A 27,689-nucleotide genomic window follows, 5' to 3' on the forward strand; every position below is an offset into this window, starting at 1 on the left:
ATAAAGTTCCTTTATTTGCTAAATGATTTGACAGAGTTTATAATGTCAGCCTTGTAACATTCTGAATGGCTGTTTAATGTGTTGCTCTGGATGCTGTCCATGTGTCCTGGCATAGAACCATCATCAGGTGCCACGCAGCTACTCATACCAGCAGCTAGAATGTGACTGTGTTGGAAACATCAGCGCTATTTGTTTACATTATAAACCGAGTGCCATGGGGATGATGAAATTAAATTTTTATGTTTCTAATGTGCAAAATATAATAACTTTGGCTAGATTTTAAATAAAGATGTTATTTAATGCTTTAAAGGGATAGTTCATCCAAAAATGAAAACTCTGTCATTACTCACCCTCATGTCGTTCCAAACCTGTAAGACTTTCGTTCATAAGACTTTCTGTCCTTCCATTGACAGCTACGCAACTACCAATTTGACTCTTCAAAAAGTTCATAAAGAGAAAAAAGTTTAAAAATGTATCAGCGAACATAAACAGAAGCTCAACTGAATCTGCTTGACGCACAAGAACAATCCTCTTGCGGAAGCTCAAACGTGCTGTGTAACACAGGAGAATGAACCTCATTGGTTTTCGCACGTCAAGCAAACATGCTTGAGCTTCCATTTACCATAACTGATGTGTGAGTTGATGAATGTTTATATGCGGATAAAAACCTAAATTAAACCTGTTCATCATATAAAGCTGAAAAATAATAAAGGGTTTGGAACAACATAAGGGTGAGTAATTAATGACATATTTTTTCATTTTTGGGTGAACTATCCCTTTACCATTCAGATGCAATATGTATCTGTGAAGGAGGATACATCATAACCAAGTAAAAGTATATGGCCTCTTGTGCCAAAGTCCAGGATCCATCTAACATACATTTTAGAACATTATTAAAATGATTTTATCTGTGCACATCTTTTTTTTAAATTTTTTTTATTCATGTGTCCTCGTAATCTTTAATCAAAATAACTTCCACGTACTTGCAGCAACATCTCTTCTCTGATGACATGACAATCTTTCACTCACAGCAACAGCAAACCAAAACAACGATCCAATTAATTCCCAATGGACAAAATCAAGTCCTACCCTACAATTTTTTTTCTATTTGAGAAGCTGTTTTCACTCGGATATATGTCACAATATAGGGAAGAAAAGTCTATCACAACGTTTCATACTAACTTTAAGAAACAAGTCTTTTCTTAACTTTTTCTAATGAGTTAAACCAAGGGACTCATGTCCTACATTTGTACTTGTTTTTCTTGCCTGTTACCTGCTTTGAAGATAGAGGTCACCAATTACTGGACTGCAATCCAGGTCCACCCTCTGGATTAGTTACATCCTGACCATCATTTTTCATAAATGAACACAGCCTATTCATAAACATGGGTGGTGCGAGGCTGCATCTAAAGCAGCATAGAAGGCACATTTTTGCTGCCGCTTGAGGTAGAAAATGTGTTTATACAGCAAAACACTGGAAAATATTTAGCTCAGTGTCTGTGGTTTATAGATTCTCATGAAAACATTATCAATGGCAAGGTTTAAGTTTTTTTTTTTTTTTTTGTTACAAATAAAAAACATGATTATTCATATTACCCAAGAATTAACTAGTTTTAAATAAAAGTTTGGGAGCATTCCTTGTTGCAATTTTATCTATCTTTTAAATATGAATTATATCATAATTAACAAACAGTCATAGAATAAAAGTGGTCTTTGAAGGTCTCTACAGATGTTTTTTTTATTTTTTTATTTTGTAATTACAGATAGATAGATGGATGGATGGATGGATGGATGGATGGATGTTTGTCAATAAGGTGAAGATCTAAATAAACAACATTCCAACCCAATTCCATCACAGGTTTTTTGTCTCTCAATGTGTGTTTTTGAGGGGTGGGGCCAGATGAACCTTCAGCACGCCGAAACTGCTCTAGATGGAGTTGGATGCAAACTTCGTGAGGTAGAGGCTCTCCGCAATGACTTGGATGCTGTCCGGAGTTTAAAACTGGATTTATGTGGGACTTGTTTCAGAATTACGGCAGAGAACCGCAAAATAAACCAGGCCTCTATGGGCTCCATTAAAAGCGCAGTTCAGTGGAATTAGGAGATTTATCTTTGGGATTTTCTATTTAAAGTTATTTTTGTTTCTTTTCCATTCTCCCATGCCCAGTATTGCTCAGATTACGCACGGGGACACTGATGTAAACTGTCATGACATTTTAATCGATGTCAAAGCAAGTCAAGAAGCGCATGTCCCATAATAATCATAGTTGACAATCTGTTGCTCAGCCGCTGGTGTCTGCTCGCAGCGCGAGGAGAAGCCCATATTACAGACACATAAGAGCCTCGCGCTCAGTGGATCAATATGACGCTCGCGATACATAGTAGGTAGGTTATACGATCGGCTTACTTCATTATTTCTAGTGTATCAAAACATTCATTTACGTCTGAGAGATCGCCACGGAATAAAATCCAGTTTCATTAGGCTATACCACGCAGAGCTTGACATTTTTATTAACTAACCTAATATTATTTTATTTTAGATTATCTGTCGAAATGTTTAGCCTACTTTGATTATATGATGACGGTGTCTATGTATTGACACTTAAGTTTTTAATCATTATCATTTTATTTGATCAGTTAATTATTAGGCTACCATTTATTTCTATAACTTTTATTTCTTATACTATTATTAACAATAATAATAACAAATTATAAATATTGAAATGTCTTCGTATTATTATTAAATAACATACAATCAAATATTGAAAAAGTTAAAATGTTATAATTAATAAAAGGATTATTTTTATTATTATATTATTATTACAGGTTTCTAGACCGAAAAAAATAAAAATAAATAAATAATGCTCACAATAAGAATTTTGAGTTACCTAATCAATGCTCTGGTCTTTGTCTTTGATTTATTATTGAGGGCCAAATAAGGTTGAGAATCGAGACACAGTTCATCAGGGATATCCAAGTTTTGACCTGCCAGTTACTAAAATCCAGATCTTATGGTTTTTAAACATCCCTTGTTCTGTCTCTTGCCCAGTGTTAGGTAATCTGGCACCAGCATTCTGCAGTAAAACCATTAAGTGTTGTTGAGAGGACCAGTCCAGAGGGAGAGATGAAGGTATAGAGATAAAGACAGGTGCAGTCTGACAGCTGCACGCTTGGTGCCAGTAAACAGATTTAACAACGTCATTTACTGCCTTAGACAGATATTTCAATGAAACTGCTGTGGTCCTGACTCATGGGTTCTGGCGTAGATCCACTTCAGATGAAGAGAGAGTGTGATGTTGAGGGCAAAGAGAGGGTCACCCATTAGTGTGCTGAATCACATGGATTGTTGTGCTGACTGAATACATCAGATTTATTGTATACTTTACTCATAGTTATTGCATGATCATTGGTTAGTCTTGTGGTTTTATGTTTGGCTGCCATATTTACTGAAACAATGTTGCAAAAAGTACTTTATGTGCCAAATACACACTCCGATCAACCATTTTAAACACAGCACTAATTCTTTGTCAGGTCATCACCGTTTCTGGTTTTGAGTCTAGTCCATAGGCTTTTATTGTTAGCCATTTGGGATGGATGTTGAACGTTTCTTTCCTCATTTCTGTGGGGTTTCTTGAGCGGAGGATTTCCAAGGGGTCTGGGCCATGGTTCCAGAACAGGCCAGACAGACATCCACTCTGTTTTTGCTCTGCTTTATTACAGACTCTGTTTATGGCCTGTTTACTGCTCTGACCTTTTTCATGGTTCTGCCTGAACTTGCTGCCTAATACAAATGCCTGAACACATGTTCTGTGGAATAGACTGGGCTGTTGGCCTTCGTCATACAAGATAGAAAAAGGCAGTTTAAAGAAAGAAAAACAGTTGTTGATATACTGAAATGGACTAGAGCTGAGACCACCGGTGGTCCTTGAGGGATTCTAGGTGGCCCGCTAGTTGATTGGCTGATAGAAAAATATTTTATATATTACATTGATATAAGATTTATATATCAAAAATGCAGAAAATAACAGTAATATTGTGAAATATTATTACAATTTAAAATAACGTTTTGTTTTATTTTAATATTTTAATGTGATGCAAAGCTGAATTTTCAGCATCATTACTCCAGTTTTCAGTGCAACAGTGTCACATGATCCTCTAATATGCTGATGTTAAAATAGTAATGTTTCCAAACTTTTGGCCAGTTCTGTATAACTTTGAATTAAGTGACTAATTTATACTCAATGAATTAGTAGATTCATTATTTTTTCAAATTATTCATTTTATGTACAGAAAGTGTACATAAAAGTTCAGTCCAACTTCTCAGATAATTTAGGTACATTAGATGAATGAGTAATTTCATTGAAATAAAAGCAAAATTGCAGTCTAGCAAAATTATGGACCTCGAATGAAATTCAAAATTTGCCACCTGAAAAAGTTTGGGATTCAATATATTCTATATACTGTAGAGTTAATTGCTGCACTTTGCATTTGATACATACATCAGGAGAAATTACACAGACAACTGAATCTTCTTACTATAAATGAGACAGAGTTTTGGTTTGTTACTAAGCTGAATGAGCACAACAGAAGAACGGGATCTGTTGTTTGTGAATGAGAGAGCAAAGACATGAAAAGCTGTCACAGTGTCCTAAGAAAAGCTCAAAGGCATAATTGGTCAGATGGTGGGGATGCCCCTCATGCTGCACTCAGAAGCTTATCTGGGAAATGACAGTAGATTTGCTTGGATTCGACTTAAATGTAGATAAACATTATTGGTTGAAAAGAGGAAGGATTTACACACAGTTTTTGATTAGATTTCTCTTTTTGATTTTTCAGAAATTTTCCCTTTTTGTTGTTGTTGATTTCACCTGAATTCTGAAAATGTAAACTCGAACATCATCTATCTTTTATTTTCTGGAGAAATGCCCTTTCTGCTTCCAGGGCGATAGCATATATGTGCGTCAGACTTGACATATCTCTCCAAATGAATACTGCTGACGAGTGCTACGAACAGCAGGCAACAGGAGGTTTTGGCTCTGGGTTATAAATACGGAGAAAGTGTCAAAGACATTGGAATATTATTCATTGCCTAATATAAATAAACTTTGGGAAAAGAAGATGTCCTCAAAATTTTGGTGGAGAGAGAGGAGGTTGTAAGAAGATTTCTTCTTATTCCTTCAGACTAGAGATCATCGTTTAATGCTTGATGCGCAAGATAAATATTCCTTTTTTCCCCCTCATTTAAATCATGTCCACTAAACACATCTGTATATGTGGTTTATAAATTTTTGCTGTCGCTTAGTTTTACCACATCGCTGTAACCAAAGGATCCTGTTAACAACCCTTCAACAAAGAGAAAGAAATGTTTCTTGTTACTTATGATGTATATCGTGCTATAACTTCTTATTAATAATGTTTTATATTTGCATGACATATTTGCACAAAGTGGCTTTTCCACCCGCTGCATTTTCACCGTTGCTTTGGAAGTCAAATTCAAAGCAAACAGAGGAAAAATCATGTTTGTCTTGCATGTTATTTCATAAATTTCAATTTCAGCTTTTCATATTTCAGGAGCTCAAATGAAATATAGATATCTGTCGAGTTTTTGTTGGCATTTAAAAGCACTTTTTGGTATGCTAAGAATTAACAAATAACATGATACAAGATTCAGAGGACCTGTGGCCAAATATGGCCCTGCTTTCCTGAAACTTCTAGGCATGATGTCTCTCTTGCGTAAATCCAGAACGCTCATCCATTTCTGCTGGAATGTGATTAAGAATCATTCTATAAACATAACTATCTGTCATAGTGAGAGGCGTAATGTGACCGCTTTCTTAGCTTGAGATAAAAAAAAATTCTGCCTATTGTTTTCTGACAGATGGGGTAAACATGTTTTTTTCCCCCCTCCATTCCTCACTTTTGGAAGTGCATCGACTATAAGTTATTGTGGTATTTGTTTCACGGTGACCTATTTCTGATCAAATCAGTGGCCGGACTCTACAGCTCTTTTCAGTCTTAATGGGAAATTACAGTTAAAATGAAGCATTTTGTTTGCTTTCCCGGCTCATGAATCTATCTGGCAAAGGAAAAAATAAGCATGGCTGGAATGTGTGGTTAAAACGGACAAAATACCAGTTTCAGCTTATGTTTCACAAACTATTGTGTCCGCATTTGTAGTTCCAGACCAGACATCCATGAATCAATTTAACAAATTTAGAGCGCAGAAATGCTGAACTTCGTTGAGAAAGAGCAGTGATAGAGATGAAAGAGTGCAGTTATGTAAGCCCTCCGTAAGGCTATTTTCTTTCCGTCGCTTTTTCCTCGATTCCAACAATTATTTCATGACAGTTTACAGAAAATGCAAAAGTAGTTTTTTGAAGTTTTAAAAAACTTGCATCTCTTCCCTGTGCAAAATATTTGGACTTTCTTTTGACACGCTGACTTAAAGTACGGTTTTATATACATGTCTCATTGTGCTTTTTCTCCCCCCATTCACCCACTCCTCTCCACATCCAACTCCCTCCTTCCCTCGCTCGCCCCCTTTTCTCTGTCTCTCCGCAGCAGATCTTGGCACTGACGGATGCGTTGTCACGCGTAGGAGTCCAGAACCTTTCTCCATCTCTGTTTTTTTTTTTCAGCACTCACCCTCCTCCTCCCAGCATCCCTAATAAGACACATGCTCCTGGGCTGTGTTGCTCACTCACGTTAGGATCTCCTGGCAAGCTCCCGCCACAAGCTTCTCTCTCATTTCTCGGTTTCGCCCCAGGCTTCATGGGTTGAAGGGCAGTTTGCGTTGTCCACAAGATCTAATCTCACCCCGGCTCTCCGCACCCAGACTTCATCATTCTCATCTTCATCGTGTTGAGTGCTATGGTTTGTTCTCCAAACATGTTCGGACTTGCAGAGGCCTCCAGCCAAGGGCTCCGTGACCGGCTGTAGTCGACTCTGTTCCACCTGCCACAGCGTGAAAGGGGCGCCCTCAGCTGTGATCTGTCTGCCTGAAGGCGGGACCCAGCGTGACTGGGCAGCAGGGACTATGCATTTGGGACTGGTGGTGCTGGCAGTGGTCTTCCTCAGTTCCATGGGTCACGGCGATAACCTCAAGGCCTCCAAAGCAAGAAGACAGAGACGGAGTGAGTGTTGATGTCTGTCTTTTTCTCTCATCATTAGGTAGCTCGGGTTAACTGTCTCTTATGACACAGTGCAGCGTTTCACATTTCATTTCTTTGTCAGTCCCTAATATTTGTGGCTCATTAGAGTGTTTCTGACTTCCTTAGAATGTTTTTGTCATTTTTTCGAGACAGTTTTGGTGGGGTATTACTTGTTTAGGACCTGCTCTGCTGCTTTTAATAGCAACTTTTCTTTTAAAGGCGAATTGCAAATGAGCATGTCATGTTCCAAAGCGTGGTCAAATTTGACCGATTAGAGGTTTTTGCCTGGATTCAAGAGCAGAGCAACTCTAACCTTTTTATGACTTTTTTCATGATTTATTTCTTTTATGGAAAAGTTAGTTTTGAAACCCACGCATTGCAGCAGAACTTACTTCTAATATTGCAATATGTTTTGTTTCATATTTTAATGAACACTTTATGTTTACGGAAAGTGACATTTAAGTGGCGTATCTTTTTATTTTGTGTAGTATAATGCTGTCAAATACTCAATTAGTAAATGATTTTGGGTGTTTTAGAATAATGAAAAATCAACCTGCACATTGCAGCGGAGCTCACTTTGAAATATTACATACGTTCTCTCACGTTTGTGCATGTCTTCTAGTAAGAGCACTGATGTAGGATTAGTGTTTCATATTTTAATGAACATTTATGTTTATAAAAAGTTGTGGCCTATCTTTTTGTGTAGTATATTGCTAACAAATAAGTACTTCTGAGCTTTGGTATAATGTAAAAACAAAATCAACCTGACAATCAGATCAGTTTCTTATCATAATGTGACTTTTAAATGAAGGGGTGAGATTATTCAGTGGGAAATGTACATTGACCACTGCTTGCAGTGTTGAGGAGTGTACAGCCTCCTCTAGAGGGAGTTGTAGGTAATGCAGAGACATTCACAGTAACTGTACACAATGCTGAACATCTGAACACAAACAACGAACAAATGCACATCGACGGATCTTCTTCCGTCTGTTCAACAAAATGTAATCAAATATATATTTCTGCAAGCATGTTTAAACTGGTTAACGGTGTCTAAGGCAGGTAATGGCATTCGTTTTCAAGACGATCAAGACGTCACTGCGCGCGCAATTCACACACAAATTACCGCGGGATGGCGGGTGTTCATTACATAAACTATGAACAGTGGCAGCTTAATGTATAAATTAAAGGTAGGGCAGCCTATATGTCCAAAAAATGGTAATGTCATACTTTGTGGTAGTGCTGTCTTGGCGTAATAATCTGTTTGGTCGTAAAATGTAGGCTATTACCTACCTTACTGAAATGAAATCGAATGAAGGCTATCTCCTGAATCATTCATTCACAGACAGCAAACGATTACGAAGATGTTAAACTAATAAAGATCATCATCTCTGGCAAACAATATGATGCATTTGCAGATTTGCTTTCACTTGACTGTAGGTCCACGGCCACTTCAACGCTCTTGATGTTCTTAAGCCTTCCTGTTTACGACACCGAGTGTGAAACCGCTTCAGACAAGTGCGTGAAGGAAATTGAACAAATCATTCAAACTGATTTGCGAACCAATTTAGACATATCTGCCAACTTGTTTGATGAAGTCTTTGAACAGAATCGACTCAAAAGAGTTGATTCATTTATGAATTGAGCATCGCTTATGCCCCAGAAAAAGATAGCCTACGGCGCGCTTGAAAAAACAAAACAAAACAAAAAACTACGCATTTAACATGCATTAAAATAAAGGAGGAACGTCGTCCAACGTAAGTAAAAGTACTTTTTTTTTTCATTAGAAATGTAGACTACTCGAGTTAAAGTAAAAGTAGGCCTACCTACCCACATTTAAATCTACTCTTAAAATTACAATTTTTCCAAAATAAAAAAAAAATAATAAAAAAATACTCAAGTAGGCCTAAATGTAACGAAGTATATGTAGGCTACTTCGTTACTACCCACCTCTGCGTTGCACTAAGACTAGAAGTGCTAATCAAAACACAGCACCGATGAGAATGTAGAGCTATCTGTGGAGAAATAAACTGTGTGTAACTTGGTCGAATAAATCAGCGGATGCTTCACTATCTGTTAAGACTTCTTGACCTCACTGTAAACTAATCTGACCAGTGCTTCTTGATAGTGGAGTTTTTTTAGCGTTCTATCAACAAAATGAAAGCAAACACCCCTGACAGCTGTTATTATAAGTGATTGATCAGCAGTCACACTTTAGTGCCTGTTGGTACTTTCCTGCTTTTTTTCTCTTGCTCTAAATAGGCTAGCTGACTAGCAAAACAACTAATATTTCATTTCATCTAAGAGTTTATTTTTGTTCGTTATAAACTATTTTAATTTATGATATCGCTCTGTACATTAATCCAGCTGCCTACTCTAATTTTTCTCAGTATTTTTGCCCTGTTTTCCAGTGAAAAATGTCTAAACATTCATTAATAATCACTCATTTTAAGCACTTTTAAATTTATTTGTTTTCAGGGAATATATCTTGACGTAAGTTTTTTTTCTTACCCTATATTAGCAAAATATTTCATGAAAATATTTCAATATTTTTAAACAGCTTGCCAGCTAAATTTGAAATCAATTTATGTGTATGATATCCTGTGTATTTAATTGTAGTTCCTCAATATACACTGATGATGATTTCTGCTTTCCAAGAAATATTCTACTTGTCTGTTTCTGTTTGGCCCCTCTCTGAATTTTAGGTCATTGTGTGAACCAATGTTCTGCCACATCTTGTAGGGTTAAAGCCTTTTTCACATGAACATGTTCAAAGTGGAAAACTTTAATACAGTACAGCTCATCACCAACAGCTTATATAAACAGTCCACCTAATGATATTTCAGGGATAATGAAAGGGGAAAAATGTTATTCAGCTGGATAAAATCACTCATTTTATGGTTTCAAGGGGGATACATGTGAATGTGAGCAGCACAGTCTGGCAATTTTGTGATTAAAGAAATGAAGACGGGTATGTATTCTGGGTAAAGATTGTGCAAAATAATGAGTAATAATATTTTGAATACTTTTATACAATTTCTTACTGTTTGATAAATTTCCATGTATGTTTTAAGACATATTTTAAATGGTTAAAATGAAGGAATCATTCTAGCCCAGAATCTAAATAAAATATGAAAATGTCACTGTGTCTGGAAATGGAGGTGCATTCGTTTTAAGATACAAACCAGAAATGAACTTGATGCCAATGCATAAACAATAAATAAAGCAATATCTTTGACTTGAACTGGCTACATTCAGTTGTCCGAGAGTCAACTGAAAGGTGCAGAACTCTTAATTTGTATTCACTGACTGTGTTGTTGTTTATTGTCAAGTTCAGCTGAAGTAGTTGTGAATGACCATTGATAAGAATGCAGGCAGAAGTTTGCAATTCTATTCATAGTCAGTGTGTGACTTCACATGGATTAGTCCATTATGCTTGTTTAGTGATGTTCCGCAATTTCAAGGAAATTTTAGATTCTCTGCTAGTAAATTGCCTTTAGAGTTCGGAAATGAGATATTTCAGGGTATTTTAGGTTGAATGATGATCTCATTGTGAGTTTGGTCATAAAAAGGTCTTATTTATTCCTTGCACTTTTTGTAATCTTTTGCTTGAATCCAAATGAGACCTTCTAGTCATCATATTAGAACACGGTCTAGAAGTGCAAAGGCTGTCTTGCAAGGTTTGTACATGCAACCTAACCAACCTTCCTGCATATTTGTCCGGGCTATCTGCCGCTCAATAGACCCGTGCAAAACAATTTTTCACGTTCATCATTTATAATGCTAGTTTCATATTTGTTGTTCCTGCTGAGAGGCCTTTTCATTTATTTCAGCTGTGGAGAGGAATGCAGCGATCGGATAAAGGACACCCATATGCCTGAAAATGATCCACTTCTAAGCAACTTTTTATGGACTTTTTTGGGTGGTTGGTGGTCTTTGTGCAGCTGAACCCACCAGGGAGTCCTTGCTACTGAATATTAATAGTAAATAATTGTAATATTAATGTTTTTTTTTGTTTGTTTTGTTTTTTTGGTTGATGGATGAGATTATATGATCTAAGTATTTTTGTCATGTTTTCCAGTAAAAACATATGTAAACATCCTTAAAATAAGACCAATTTAAGGGATTTATTCATCCATTAGGTTGCATCACTTACTGTACGTGCAGCTTATTTACAGCTAGACGGTTATTTTAACAGCATAGAGATTGATTGCCTTTTGAGTATGTATATTTAAAGCTGATGCTACACACATAGACCCATAAATTAAAGCAGATGACCGCGGTTTTGACTACCGGGAACAGGATGTGCACTCTGACATGCTTTCAGTGTAATCGTTTATTTCTTCTTGGCCTCAAACACAGAAATTTTTGGACGTTAAAAGCAAGGCATGAAAGTCACAAGGGATGAGTGAGCTTTCTTAGATATCTGTAGCTGATTTTATTTCATCATGTGTCAGCACTTTGGGGCACCTGAACAGAACGAGAAAAGATTGAAGTTTCAGGCCCCTTTGTCCCTAGTTGACCCATCACAAATCTGTGCGTGATGTCCCCAAATTTTGACCATATAATTCAAAAATACTGCAACATCATCCAATGAAAGATTTCCACATGAATGTTGCAAATGAACAGCGTGAAACGAACAAGGGTACTTGGCATAAATGAGCTGTAAACACAGAACACTGTGTGTAATAAGATAAACCAGTGCCATGTTTACAGCCCTGCAGTCTGAAGTGCTGTTTAGAAATCCTCATGCTGATGTGTCGTAATGAATAGCCTGTTCTCACAGTGCTCTCTCAAACAAAATTATATTACACCTACCGAGTTTGTATTATCATACACAGTTTTGCTCAAATGACTAGCATAGCTTGTCACATGTTGTATTTTGGATCTATCCGTCTGTCTGTCTGTCTGTCTGTCTGTCTGTCTGATATCTATCCGTCCGTCTGTCCATCTGTCAATCCTTCTATATATAATATAATACGTTTATTATCTTGATATTTAGGGGTGATGGTAAACTCGTAGTAAAGGACCTTGGTTGTTCATTCAAAGGCTGCAGGTTCAAATCCAGGTAGGGGTGGCTGAAGAGTGTATCTGACATTGTAATCCAGCTGTCTACTGCTGTGCAAGGTACTTAACTACTTGGGAACTAGTCATCTTAAGCACTTTGAATTACAAAGGGTGTACTACACTGTAAGAAAACACTGCCAAATATCACGCTAACTTCTATTTTTCTGTCTTTCTTTCATCAGTAAGCACTGAAGTACCACCATCATGCTCAAATGGCTGCGAACACTGCTCCGAGTACAACGGCTGTCTTAAATGTCGACCCCGACTCTTCATCCTACTGGAGCGGAATGACATCCGTCAGATTGGCATTTGCCTCGCTGCCTGTCCTGTTGGATATTATGGCATTCGAAATCGGGATATGAACAAATGCACACGTGAGTCTTCAAGCTCTGCTGGAATATTTTTATAATATCAAAACTGTAAATAAGTATACGGGGAGAAAGAGGTAAGCTGTGATATCGGCATATCAGAATGATTTCTGAAGGATCATGTGACATTAAGGATTGGATGGCTGAAGACTGGTCACAGGAATAAATTACATTTAATATATATATATATACAGTAGTCAACATTTGAAGTGGATCAAAACCTTAGTTTCATCAAGGTTATACATGGATTTTGAACAATACCCGTTCTTGTCTTAGGACAACTTTGATGAACTTTTTTTGACTTTTTCAAATGTTGACTACTGTATATATGTATATATATAATAACAAACATTAATTTCACAATATTATACTAAATTTTTGCAGTCTTGGTGAACATAAGAGACAAAAATATTTAACTAAATCTGTAATATATATACACTTTAGATGTATTTTCATAAAGTAGCATAAATGAAATGCATTGCTATTGTCCATCTGTCAGTCATAGGCAGATAAAGCTTATATAATATCAAATGACAAGAATTGCAATTTGCTAGGTTGAGGAGTAACACAGCTTGCCCACTGACACATCTTACCCCCTCTCCCCTCTTGAAAAATGAAGATGAATTGTGTGATCAACACAGCGTCATAAAATGACCTTTCTTTCCTGTTTGCACAAGCTTTAACGTCAGTTATACAGTGTTTAACACTATTGGAAAGAAGATGGCACAAATGATGCAATTATAAAACAATCACATTGTTCACCACATTCATTAGTACTGTAATCCACCAATGACATTAAACTTGCGCTTCTGACCCGTGAATGCCAAATGTTGAGGCAGCGATCTGTTTTCTCTTACTCTGCGGGTAAAAAAAAGGGTTGGGGGATGAAATACAAAGCAAAACATTGATAATACGCTGCTGTTTGTCTGTTTCTCCTAGGAAGTCTGTGTTATTATTGTAGGCTGTAAATGCAGAGGTCATGATAGTTCAACTCTGGCCATATTTTTTTCATTCTTTCTACGCAAACCCTACGCAAAAAGCATAACGAGGGCTTACCTTTAAACAGCCTCTTTGTTTTAACAGTGCGCTCTCTAGGTTTCAGCCGGAGACTCGACGGCCTGTTCCCATCATGTGCGTGAGCATTTTTACTGTGATAAAGGCAAAGCAGGGGAGATAAACAAGGAAATACCTCTCGTAAATTGATTGGTGGTACCTCTTTACTCCTGTTGTGGGAGGAAATTAATAGCTTTATTTGAGCCCTTTCTAACTTCAACCTACCAAAGATTTTCCAGTTGTAAATTGAACGTCTTGCTCCCTCTTCAAGCGTGTTTTGATAGCCAATTAGTGTGAACCACAGCTTGGAGTCATTATATTTTGTTATAGGAAGAAAATACTTTTGTTACCAAGATACACTCTTGCATCACTCCGCCTAATACCTCTCAGATGGTTCTGATTTAAACTTTCATTCTAGATAACCTTAAATTTAAATGTTAGCATCAAGGGAAGTGAGAAATTAGCAGAGCACTGTTTTTATTTCACAACCCTCTGGAGCCTTTAATTCATCATTTCTTGACTGTATACTTTACACTTGCTTTGAAATACCACATGCAGCTGTCCGCTAGTTAGCCTAAGTATTTTTATGACCAACACATTGAGACCGAAATGTGTTGTATCCACAGGTGTCGACTCCAAATCGCTCAGAACGTCACCAGACCTCTTATTGTCAACATTTCCCCTCGACGTATTTGTTTATTTCTCACTTGGAGTGTTTTTGTCGTGTTTTGAAAGACGGCTGTGCATGCGAACCCCTCCTTCATGCAGGCCTCTGAGTGGCTTCCCCGCTGCAATTATTCAATCAGCTGTGTGCATTTGATTTGTCTCCAAATCCCCATGATGTCTTGTTAACAACATTTGTCTTGCATTAAGGGTGCATTTGTAAATGCTTGAGTGGAAAAGAATTTGCTCCAAACATTACTAATTTAGTTGTCAGGCATTTTAAGTAGTAATTGAGAGCAGAGGTAATAACAAAAAACACGGCTCAAGTATGTTGTTGGGCCCTCTTCTGCTTTTGGCCGGGACTCAGAGATATCCGAGATATCCGTGTGCTGCTGCTCTGAGAAAGTCCCAGGTATTCGAACGGAAATTTAAGAACCTTAATTTTGCACATTTTCGCATATGTCACGGTAGTTTAACGATTAAATCTGTTTTGCAAAATTATTAGCAGTCCTTCTTGATTCAAAATTCAAAAAGTCTGTGTCAGTCAGAAGACTGTTGGGGGAAAAAAAGGATTTATAATCCGATTTAAAGCAGAAAATAATCGGTTTTAGGATTTTACAATTTGTATTACTTTAAAACATAGGGAACTTACCTAAAATAAGGAGCGTTTACCAGTTGGACTTCTGCTACCATTGAAGGACTTTGAAATCATTCTCAACATGAGTTTTAGAGCAGTTTTTACAGCATCAAAGGAAAAGATTGAGAATGATATTTAAGGACTGGATCCCCTATTTATCATAATGAGATAATGAGGATAATAGTAATGGGATTATGAGTGGGGAAATAGATTCTGTTTCATGGTTTTCATTCTGCCAAAATCCACAATTTCCCTCCAATTTGAGGCAGTTTGTATGTTTGATCAAAGACGGCAGGCTTGTAATGAGACAGAGGTGTGATGAAGCCATTTAAGAGTCTTAACATTCTTGAATGGACTACTTTTTGGATAAGAAACTGTAAGAGCCACAACAGCCAGATGGTGGACCACTTGTTCATTGATCTTGATAAAATGATTATTTAACTTTTTATGTCTTTCTTCATTTTAGAATGTAAAATAGAAAACTGTGAGGCATGTTTTAGCCGCAACTTTTGCACAAAATGTAAGGAGGGCCTGTACTCACACAGAGGGAGGTGTTTCTCTAGCTGTCCTGAAGGATTCGCCGTCAATGGCACCATGGAGTGTGTAGGTGAGTGAGCAGCATTGTTTCTTATATTTTGCTTACGTGTCTTTTTCATACGATTCTTTCTATGATAAATGAGTGCCTGATACGTAACTTAGATTTGATACATTTTACCAGAAAAAGTATGTCTTCAAGTGCTAATGAACAGCATTTTAACACCTGCTATGCTTGATGAACTTAGTCAAACATTAAAAACTAATTGTGAGTGTTAAATGAAAATACAACTTTCAAACGTAAAAACTTTGAAAACTAAACCTAGATCACTGTGTCATTTACAATTACAGTTCACACGGCCAAGTTTTGTGGTTAATGCAGTTTTTAAGAAACATTTAGTATTTAAAATGTTATTGTGTAAAGATACACACAATGGTATTTAATTAATATAATATTTCATAATAACAGTAATGTACAAAAATCCATATGTTTAAGCTTTTTATTTGATATGCAGCCTGTGTATTTAAGCTATTTTTTGTTTTGTGCATGTCATCAGTTTTTATGGGCACATGGTACTGTACTTCTGTCGTTGCAAATCATTTATGCTGCTGGAATGATGAAACTGGAAAGTTCTTGGATACCTTATGTTTTTTGTATTTCTTCAAATTCTCTTTTTCTGTGGTTTCTCAATCGCTGTTGAGAGGAACGTTGGCAAAAGGCCTGTTGGATGATAAGGGTTTATTGATTCCTTTTGAAAATGTTTCTGTCAGAAGCAAGCAAACACAGCACTGATAGCATTACTCTCAATGGTGGTGCTGGCTCCTCCAGGCTGCTTGGCCTTTAAATGCAGAGACTCGACTTCCAGTGTGACATTGCGCCAAAGCTTAAGATGCCTCACCTGCGTCAATGAGTCAGTCCACCACTTTGTAATGTGTATTGTAATGTGGATTGTTTTTGGCATGGATGAGTTTCCTTTGACCTTCCTGCCCCCATACACATTAGACCAAAAAATTGGATGCTCAGAAAAGACCTTGTGTTTGAAAACAGCTCAATCCAATTGAACGTCTGGAGCTTGACAGCTTGTCATTACGTTCAATAAAAATGGAGCCTTTCCTCATACAATCATAACACATGCTCTGCTTTTTAGAAAAAAGTAATTGGAAATAGTGAGTGATGCTGGGTTTTAGCAGTCTGAGTCCACTGTGGATTCTTTGGGTTTTCCTAATGCAGTTTTAAGTTCCTAATACGTTTTTTTTTTGTTCTCTGTTGCAGTCCAGTGTGATCTAAGCGAGTGGAGTCCATGGGGCCCTTGCATGAAGAAGAACAAAACATGTGGCTTTAAAAAGGGTAACCAGACCCGTACCAGGGAGCCCGTACAGATTCCAAGTCCTGCCACTTCCACAGGGGCTGCGCCGCCCTCGGGCTGCGTCCCAGAGACACAGACCCAGAGTTGTACCGTGCAGAAAAAGATCCCTTGCAAAGGTAAATCAGAGAAAGATTAACAGAAAAATGTTGGAAAGAGGGTGGATAGGAAATACTTGCGCCAAAAGGAATGCGTGAAATCTGCTATCCAACTTCAATACGCATGTTTGCAAATTACAGATTTGTTGATTTATCGATCATTTATCTTTTTTGGCCACTCGGAAAAACATGTAAACAGTCTCCTGAAACTAATTTGATTTCATTTATTTACGGTTTTTGACATAATACGGTGTAAATAAATCCTTGAGTGTTCCCAGTAAATAAACAGAAGCCCAGCTGGTTTGTAATCTTTTCGTTGCTGGCTGCGGATCTGAAGGCGGCCTTTTGTTAGTTGCTTTAACTTACTGGAAAGTGAGGTTAAAATGCTTCTTTGGCTCTCGAGCGGAAAAGGAACGTTAGTGGACCTGTAGCGGACCTGTTGGATGTAAACTTTTTTTTAAAAAAAAGTCTGAACATGTTGCACTCGCCTGGATGGCTTGTGTAGATTTCAGCCTATAGGAGTTTACATTGAGGAAAAAGGTAGTTTATAGTATAAGTGTACAAAAAAGCTTTCGACTATATCAGCTGTTACACTACCGTAAATTTCTCTTGAGTGACAAATCAGCATATTAAAATTATTTCTGTAATATCATGCGACACTGAAGACTGGAGTAATGGCTGCTGAAATTTCAGCTTTGTCATCAATAAATTATAGAATATTGAAAATAGGAAATAGTTATTTTAAATTGTAATAGTATTTCACAATATTACTGTTTTTACTGCATTTTCATCGAATAAATTTAGCCTCAGTGAGCATGAGACTTCTTTCAAAAACTATTAAAAATTATTACCAACAATTGCTAAAAAAAAGTTTAGCTTTTCATTATTCAAGTTAAGCTGAATTAACTTTGTTTTATCTTCAGTATACTTTCTGCTAAAGAATGTGTTTTTTTTTTTAAAGGAATCGATTGCCCAAAATAAAGAACCCTTGTTCTGCTTTAAACCCAAATTACATTTTCATCTGTGAAAAACAAGGATGGGAAGATGGTTATTGCAACCGTCAAGCTTAAAAAGCACATAAAAGTACAATAAAAGTAGGCTAGTCAATACAATTTGTAAAATCAGGTCTTCTGCTCCCTTAATTCGAATCTAGCATGCATTCAAGAACATATGATAACATTTTTTAATGAATGCTAAAATTTGCAATAGACTAGCTTACAGAAGATCTTGCAACATGTCATCGACAATACAAAAAAATCAAGCCAGGCTAATAAAAAGTGTTGACGTGATTGTGACTGCTTTCACTCGTAGGCTGTTTTTGCTTTCTCTTTTGTCTACCAATAGATATCTCTCAAAAACTGAGGTCTCTTCAATTTAATCACATGTTGTTAACATTAAGGTGCAAGCATACCTAGATACCATATTCAAGCGATTCTTATCAGTTTAGGAAAATGCATGACTCATGAGTCTAAATGCGAAGCTAATTGTAATGCCACCCATTGAGTGGTTCCTAAAATAAACACCATGAATATACCTTCTAGAGCTCTTAGTTTTCATCAAATTGTTGAGAAACGGTGTGTTCCTGGAAATTATTCACGCGAACAGCCTCACAAGATCAAGTGCTCGCTGTTCTTCTGTCGGGAGAAGTGGGCTCCATGCTTTGCTGGACTAGGTGTGACAGCGCCATTTGAGAAATGAGAGGCAAATTTACTCTGCATGACGCCCGTATTGTGGAAAGAATTTTCACCCGGGGTCCATAAGAATAATTAACAGTGAAATATTATAAACTGCCCCATAAAAGTGCTATATCCCCTGCCAAATTTCTAAACTTAGAGAGTCCACTTGTCGTAAAAGCTTTCGCAGAGAGAGAGAGAGAGCTATGGTGAACTAATAGGTCTGGACACATGTAAAGTCATTTGTTTGTAGTTCAATCTCATAATATCATGCTTGTCCTAACTGTGTTAAGATATGATCAGTAAGAGAAGTGTTCTGCCGGCTGGAGTCAAAACATGTTTTCGCCACAAAAGCAAAGCGGCACCACCCAGCCGAAAAGAATTAATGCAACTCAGGTGTCAAAGAAAGCATAGGTTATGGGGTTGCATGACCCAAACGCCCTCTTTTTTTCTAAGTGCGTAAATGTTCACCTCGTGCTAAATTAGCAAGGCTGTGAATACATCTGCAGGAATTGGCTGACAGGGCTGCTGTAAAAATCACAGGGGGCAGTGCTTGTATAACACCGGTGATTTACTGGTCTGCAGATCTCACGCTTTGTGTTGATTATGCCAAGCTCCCCCCTTTCTCTTCCCCTTCCTGTAGCTTAATAAATGTCTTTGCACGAAAACCGAATACACTAAATGCGTGATTGCCTTTGTCAGGCGATGGTGTTTAGGTTGGATTGAGCAGCGCTGTAATTATTGCTGTCATAAATGAATGGATCCTCCCCAAGCGCTCTTACCGCTTTATCAAAGCTAACAAGTCTCCTCCATGTGGATCCAAAGGCTCCATTTCCTTCCATGTTTTTTTTTTTTTTCGTTTCACCTCGGTTTTTAAATCGTGATTAACTGACACTTGAATTGAGCTTTTTTTCCACATTTTGTGAACTTAATGCCTTTGAATTCCTCACATGAACAAGATTGCTCTTCTCAAAGCAGTGGATACTAAACAATTGAATTCAAATAGGCTTCTTTTGTTTTGTTTTGTTTTTGGAAATCTTCCGGAATCTTGTCACTGATAAAACTATAAAATTATTAATTGTTTTTATACAATACATACAACCAAGGCCTAAAATTAACACTCACCAAGTGCCAAATGCGAGTAAAAATTGGCGTTGGCGAGTATATGAAACGGCGTCAATCGCCAGTTGGCCGTTAATATTTTAAGAATTCTAACAATGTTGCAATATTGTGAGAATGTGAATAAACGTGAACGACGCTCAGGACAGATGACAGGCCAGTTTGGCATTGTCACGAAAGTGCAAGAAGACTGGAAAGGGAACTCAAATAGTTTCTCGCATGCCCAGACATCCACATCTCAGACAGCACGCGAATACCGAATGGAGCTCTCTTTCACGTCTTTTTGCTCTTGAACAGACATATTCAAACAAAAATATGTCAAAATGGTATCCTCATAAACATTGTCAGTTATGTCTTAAGTGAACGTAAACAGTTGAGAAAGAAAATATATTCAGCATTTGGATCCGTGCATTAGCTCTTAAAGTGACAGCAGCCTAATATGGCTGCTGTCTGTGTTTTTAATTTGATTCAAACAACAAAAGACAAAGAAAAATCACTCACTGCTCTTGACTAAAGAACTTTTGTAAGTTTAATAAGGATTAATCTATGTTTCATGGCTGGTAAAAAATATTTATGGCCGGAATATTTTCTTAAGTCACCGCCCAATTGGCAGTCAATTGGCAGGCGTGGCAAAAAGTTTTTTTAGGCCCTGTGTACAATATATTTATCTTCGGCCCTCTAATCTGAATGGACAAGCACTGGGAGGTTTCACCACTTGTCTTTTCACCACTTGTGAATCTTTCAGTAGGTTACGTTGTTATGCCAGTAGGTGGCACCAAGTGACTTTATGAGTGATGAGTGAGTCATTGAATCATTCATTTAAATGAATTGTTCAAACCACACTGATTAAAGGAATAGTTAACTTCTTTCTTCTGCTGAACACAAAAGATGATATCTTGAAGAATGTCGGTAACCAAACAGTTGATGGACCTCATTGACTTCCATTGTTTTTTCTTTTCCTACAATTGAAGTCAATAGGGCCCATCAACTCTCTGGTTACCGACATTCTTCTAAAAAATCTTATTTTGTGTTCAGCAGAAGAAAGAAATTTTCAAATTTCATTTTTCTAAAAATTTCATTTTTAAGTGAACTATTCCTTTAATTTAGGAACCAAACAAGTGACTGGCTGCGTCCGAAATCGCAGAGGTACTTCTTTCGGATAATTAATTACTTTGACTGCTAAAAAGTACATTGTATGTAGTATGAATGTGTGTTGAATGTGGTACCATGGTACCGTGGTACTTTTCGCATATTGTTTTATGAATGCTGTGAATTCAGACAATTCTCTGTTCACATTCTGTTATTCACCTACTATATATTAGGGAAGTATGCAATTCCAGATGCAGCCACTGTCTATATGAGTGAGTGAGTGAGTCATTGAATCATTCATTCAACTGATTTGTTCAAAACACACTACTAATTTGTTCAGGAACAAATGACAACAAGTGAGTGTCTTAATTGAGTCATTCAGTCCAACGATTTGCTTAAAAACATTCATTCAGAAATGAAACACCACTAATGTGTGTTTCTCCGAGACGTGCACCGACTCTCCTGTGGCTTCATTCAGAGCTATCTTCGCTAGTAGAGCAAAACAAATGAAGTACATGGCCATATTGTGTCATATACAAATAGAGCTGCTCTGAATAGTGCTTGTGATTACCTGCAGACGAATAACAGTACAACAGCACTCTTTCTCTTGTGATATTAAGAAAATGTTTAGTTGTTGATGCTCCAATTATATAACATTATATCTCTGACATATATAGCTGAAATAACTGCTGTTTGTCCTTTATAGACATTTGGCAGGTTTGTTAAATAAACTGAGGGAATTCTAATTATTGCTTGCTAAGTCCATTAAACTCTTAAATGTTTGCCAAAGAAAGTTTTTTGTGTGTTTACGATGATGCCATTTCAAGTCAAAAATCTGTAAAAGTGAAACTGCTTTTTATATAACTTTTATTAACATCCAAAGGTTTAATTAAACAAATGTTTGTTTGCGCTCTTTCCATTCTATTTTTAATCATGCATTTTATATAGAAGCAAATGCAACAGTTTGTGGAAGAACATCAGGGCATTGAGATGAGCAGAGAGCCAATTTCAGGAGCCGCAGAGTGGCTGTGTGTGTGGCTCATGTTATCAAGTGCAGAGTGAATGCTCTCCAGCACCAAATGAGTGTTGACTTTGGTTTCCAGGGAACACTGAGACTCACAACACTAACTTCATAACAAATATCAGTCAGTCCGGAGGCCCTGACTCCCCTCTTATAGTAGTGCAAGTGAGGCTGATGGGAAACAAACCAGCCTGTTTTTCAGTACGGTTTTAGGACAGTACTATACACATTTGGATATATGCTTCCATATGCACAGCTTTAGAAATGTTTTTTTTTTATGAATCATTTGTATTCATATATTATATATATATATATATTGTATACATTTTACTAGATATTTTATATACTTTTTATCTCCCTAAAGCTAACCACTTCTCAACAATATATAAAAAACATAAATGTAAATTGGCAATAATATTAATAAAAAAAAAATTGTGTTTGAATTTCATTTTTAATTAGCTTAAAATGCAAAATTACATAAGTATTATCTTAATTGTATGTCTTGGATATTTTTTTCTTGTTTTAAGTATAAATTGAAAAAGATTTAGTGAGGTTTATTCTGAAAGCAAAAAAACCCAAAAAAACTAAACCTAGCCCAGGTGAGAAAAAGTAACGCAAAAGTAACGCAATGCATTATTTTCCATAAAAAGTAACTAATTAACACAATTAGTTACTTTTTTAGGAAGTAACACAATATTGTATTGTGACATTACTTTTAAAAGTAACTTTCCCCAACACTGATCACAACTTTCTTTTATTTAGGGGAAAATAAGAAGAACCCACAGAACCGTGGAGAGAAAAATGGCAAGAACCGTGGACGAGACTCCAAGGAAAGTGGCAAAAAGAAAAAAAAGACCCCGAACCGGTCCACCACTGTCCCCACCATTACAACGAGCATGGTGACCTAACCTTATCATAGTGTCAGGTGAGCCTGAGAAAGGAGAAGGCCTGGCCCACCTTTGTAGGCTGAAGACAAACAGTATTTGATTGTGACATCAAAATTATGCAAAAAAAAAGAAAAAAAAAAGGAATAACGCTGCTACACGTAAAACATGCTCAATGAGAACTGGAGGATTGCTGTACTAAATAATGAACTGTGTAAACTGAGTAAAGCTTGAGGGAACAAAGGAGCTGGGTTGATTAGTCTCATGCTATTTGGAAGCACCCAGAAAGACTGTGCGTGTGCAGGGTCGTCTTTTTGTAAGCCTTCCCACAGGAAACAACATTGTTTGTGGTTGGCAAAATGTTCCATATGTTTCTCTTTAGACCTATCAGAAAGGTTTCTGAACTATAGAAGACACTGCAAAAGAGGCCCGCCGTCCAAAAAGTACATCTAAAATACATTAGAATCTCTTGTGATTCACCTAATCCAGCTGTAATCACATTCTTTTTATCCAGAGTTGGATCTCCATATGTTTGTGACAGGTAGCAAATAGTCTTGAGTCTGTCTGCGAGTCTGTCTCAGAGTGAAAAGTATTTTTTTTAAGTGCTTTGTTTTTTTTATGTTTTCTTTTTCTTTCTGTTGTTTATAACAAAAGAAGGCACTGGAACTGATATTGTGGTTTACAGAGAGAATGTGGAGAAAGAAGAACTTTAATGATGATGAAATTATCCAAACATGAAGAAACGCACTTATAACTTACAACCGGTAGAGCGGTTTTACTTGTTTTAGTGGTCTATGTAAAATAAAAGTCTTTAGTTTAGGGGAAAATAAATACAATATTTTCTGCACAGAAGAAGGCAGCGATAATATGTGACCCTGGATCACAAAACCAGTCACAAGTAGCACGGGTAATGGCCAAAAATACATTATTGATTTTTCTTTTATGCCAAAAATCATTAGGATATTAAGTAAAGATCATGGTCCATGAGGATATTTAGTAAATTTCCTACCGTAAATATATAAAACATTTATTTTTGTGAGTGAATGCAGCACAATCGCGAACATAAATGGACAATATTCTCAATGTTTCGATTTTTTTGCACCCTCAGATTACAGATTTTCAAATAGTAGTATCTCGGCCAAATATTGTTTTATCCTCACAAACCATACATCAATGGAAAGCTTATTTATTCAGCTTTCAGGTGATGTATAAATCTCAATTTCATAAAATTGACCCATGTTTTGTGGTCCAGGGTCACATATGAGGAATGTACAGTGTTTAAGTATGTGTATGAAAGATGAAAGATTGTGTGCGTGTGTCAGATTGTGTTTTTGAATCTGTGTTCTTGTGTGCACCTTTATGTTGTAAAGCGAGGAGAAGAGAGAGGTCAACAGTACATTTCTTGTGACCAAACCAGTTTGGAACTAAACCAGCACAATGTTTAAGCAGCATTGATTATATGCTTTATAGGTTTTTCATTGCTCAGTTATCATATTTGCAACAGGTTCAATATATCACATCATTCATAATGCTTTGCAACATTTAGTATCAGTATCAGAGGAAGGAATGCTGTACATCATACAGTTATTTAAATGTAGCATCCAGTCTCACTTAGTCTGTTTGCTTTCCACAGCATCTTGACCTGGGCTGCATTTTCCCAAAAACATTGTAAGCATAAGTAGATTGTTGAGACCTGTGGTGCTAATGGTTTCTACCATATACTATAGGCTTATTATGCTTTTGGGAAATGCAGTGGGTATTTACAATATACACCCCTAATGAGAATTATAACACTGAAAATGTCAGCTTCTGTTTATCTTGATGCAATATACATATTGTTATTATATATCTATTTCTGTAAAAATCTACAAGGCAAATAAACACTTAAATAAATGTTTGGATGCAGTTATTTGTATGAAGAAATTTATGAAATCTTTTTTTGTCTTATGTGTATTTATGTATATGTGTAGGGGGGGTCGGGGCTAGTTGTCACATGGGGAAATTATAAGGGTGATTTCTCTTAACAATGCATTTGTCACACAAATGTTTTCTCTATCAGTGAGTTTGGTAACACTTTATTTTACAGTGTCCTTGTTACATATGTTACCAGTAATAACAGTAAATTATGCATAATTACATGCAACTAACCCTCAACCAAATCCTAATCGTACCCTATCCCTATAGTAAAACATGTAGTTGATTAATATTACTCAGTACTTAAATATAATATAATTACACTGTAACAATGACACCTTAAAATAAAGTGTAACTGTGATTTTGTATGTGGGTTTCAATCACCTATTCAAAACCCTCTTAAATTACAGTTTTTTTTTTTGTGTGTGTGTGTGTGAATATCCTTCTCCACATTATAATATCAATATTATTTAACTGAAAGGTTAGTTTGTGTGGTTACACTATTTTACAGTGTCCTTGTTACACATTACATGTACTTGCTATAATAATAACTGTAAATTATGCATAATTACAAGCAACTAACCATAAACTAAATACTAATCTTAATCCTAACCCTATAAGTATATGTTGTTAATTATTATTACTCAGTACTTAAATGTATAATTACACTGTAACAAGGATGCCTTAAAATAAAGTGTAACTGTTTCCAAGACAATATTTTTTTAAATTAATGTCAAGTTGGGAGCAAGTTGTCATGTGTTTTATATGTTATGAACTTACACAAAGTATTACAAAATGAATCAGCCTAATCAAAGTTTTGAGATTTTTGTTCATTACCTTTTTTGCTGTTTTATGAATTATTTTTCATTTAATAATTGTTTTAATGGTTACATTTAGCTGAAAGCCTCTATTAGGCTGTGTCAACACATAATGTAAAAGGTGGGTTCAATCAACTGGATTTTTTTCTTTTTTCCTAGCTCGTAATATTGAAAACATATAGATAGATTTTAGTGGCCATGCATTTAAGGTGTTAATACAAAGATGAACCTAGAAATATTCACTGAAGTAAAAAGTGTGACTAGCACCCATCTCACAGAAATGCTATTTTTAGAGACTTTTAAATATTTTATTTTATTATCATTACTTTTTTAATATTATAGGTATAGATGAATGAATTGTCTTTACCTGCGGTACAATAATTCAAACTGAATCAATTTAAGACCTTTTTGCAAACCCGTTTGGCCAAATGGATCAAAAGCTATTCATTGGTGAATCTGGCATCACTAATTCTGATTCTAAATGGTCAACAAACATGAAGTGATTGTTTAAATATTGAGAGGGAAAATAAGTCTTCGATCAGTAGCCTACATATGGTAATCCCCATTTGGGCAGGAAGGTGTTTGTGTTTGTACGTGCGTGATTCGTGTTATAACAGCATAGCAATTGTGGTTCAGAATGTGTGGCGGTAGTTGGTGCCCAGGCATGGGCAGTAAAACTTGAGCCAGAAATAAAAACTAATGATGTGTCATCGCCAGGGGGAGGAGCTTAAACAGGATCGCACCCTCCAACTGCAACAGCCGTTTCTCATTACAGAGGGGAGGGCAGAAGAACGGTAAAGAGTGGACCGTAAATTACACTTTCATCCCCCTTCCTGACCATAAATTCTTGTGCCGGCTCCATGGGACGGAGCTCTCCCTCTCGTTCACCCTCTCTCATCCCTCTCCCTCGTTTCATCTCTCGTAGCCTACCCCTCCCGCGGCCTAACCTTCGGTTCCCCTCTCTGCCCATATCCATGTTTAACATTATGATTAAAGTCACCATTAAATCAAAATAGACAATTCTTGTTTTTTTGGTGGAATATTGCAGCATTTACTATAAATGATTTATCTGTGCACATCGTTTTTAATTCATCATGTACCCTCATAATCTTTAATCAAAATAACTTCCCCTCCCACTTACAGCAACAAGTGTGTTCGACTTGATGTGATGCTGTGCAGACCGACCGGTGTATGACATCAAAGTACCGTGAGAGCGATTCGAAAGCATATGGAACTGTCTGCTCTCTAATCGCTCTCGCGGTACTTTGATGTCATGCACAGATCTGTGCATCTCTGCTCTGATGACGTGTTTACTGACGTGAGGGAGGGGCAACCTGTAATTCACATGAGATCACAGCAAAAGCACATGACAACAATCTAATTTTCCAATCAATTTCTGATGAACAAAATCAAGTCCTGTTTTGCATTTTTTTCCTCTTCAAGAAGCTGTTACACTCTGATATACATCACAGGGAAGAAAAGACTATCGCAACTCAGTGGTGGCTGGTGGGTTTTAAGATACTAAATTGTAGCAGTCCGGGGATCCCACTTCTCCTGTAGACTGACAACAGAAGGTCTGGACCCCATAGCAGCTTTCATTGGCCAAGGACCGCCGAGGCCATCTGACACAAGTCTCCCGGACATCCTGTAGAATTCAACCAATCAGATGACGACTTCGAAAATCCTGAAGTTTCCAATTTTGTGTGCCATATGCATCAGATGTTCAGCCAATGACGTCTGAGGCTGAGATTAGGGTGCCTCATAATTGGTATAATTGAAACTGAGGGGGCACAAATCAAATCTTTTCACCCTTTCATAGCGCCAGGCCTGCGATAAATATTGTTTTCCCTCCTTCCTCAAATTATTTCTATCACAAAAGTTTTACGTCTTTTGGCAGAACACAAATAAAGAAAATATAATTTTTATTTTTCCTCAACTTTTAGGGGCTTCAAATATTGACAAACCTGTATACTCTTAGGAAAAAGGTTCAATTGGCTTCTTGTCTCAGTTTTAAAGAGTTCTTAAAATATCTTAAATGATTGCATAATACTTTCACGTGTAACAGGTTATTTACCTTTTTTCTATAGTGATAAAGTATGTTTACAAGCTGTTTAATTAATACAATTTAATTAGAATTAAAACTGAATGAAAACTAAAATAATTAATTAATTAAAACTAAATCCATAAAATGATCAGATGATTGGAACCCCTAAAAGGTTCCAATTATGAAGTGCCTGAC

General features: G+C 36.7%; 1 protein-coding gene across 3 annotated transcripts; it reads left to right on the forward strand.

Moving 5' to 3' along the window:
* The first annotated feature begins 1,933 nt into the window (after positions 1-1,933).
* rspo1 (R-spondin 1) lies at positions 1,934-24,629 on the forward strand. Of its 3 annotated transcripts, none has more exons than XM_079895203.1 (6): positions 1,934-2,385; positions 6,562-7,133; positions 12,398-12,589; positions 15,403-15,543; positions 16,744-16,953; positions 22,597-24,629. In XM_079895203.1, exons 2-6 carry the CDS (start codon positions 7,037-7,039, stop codon positions 22,740-22,742), a joined length of 786 nt encoding a protein of 261 aa, XP_079751329.1. In that variant the 5' UTR covers positions 1,934-2,385; positions 6,562-7,036; the 3' UTR covers positions 22,743-24,629. The 3 variants fall into 3 exon arrangements, with proteins under 3 accessions (XP_079751329.1, XP_079751330.1, XP_079751331.1); XM_079895204.1 differs by having other exon boundaries at positions 1,949-2,385; positions 6,565-7,133; XM_079895205.1 differs by having other exon boundaries at positions 1,949-2,385; positions 6,639-7,133.
* Positions 24,630-27,689: the final 3,060 nt, after the last annotated feature.

This window comes from Squalius cephalus (genome assembly GCF_949319135.1).
Source record: "Squalius cephalus genome assembly, chromosome: 15".
Lineage (NCBI taxonomy): Eukaryota > Metazoa > Chordata > Actinopteri > Cypriniformes > Leuciscidae > Squalius > Squalius cephalus.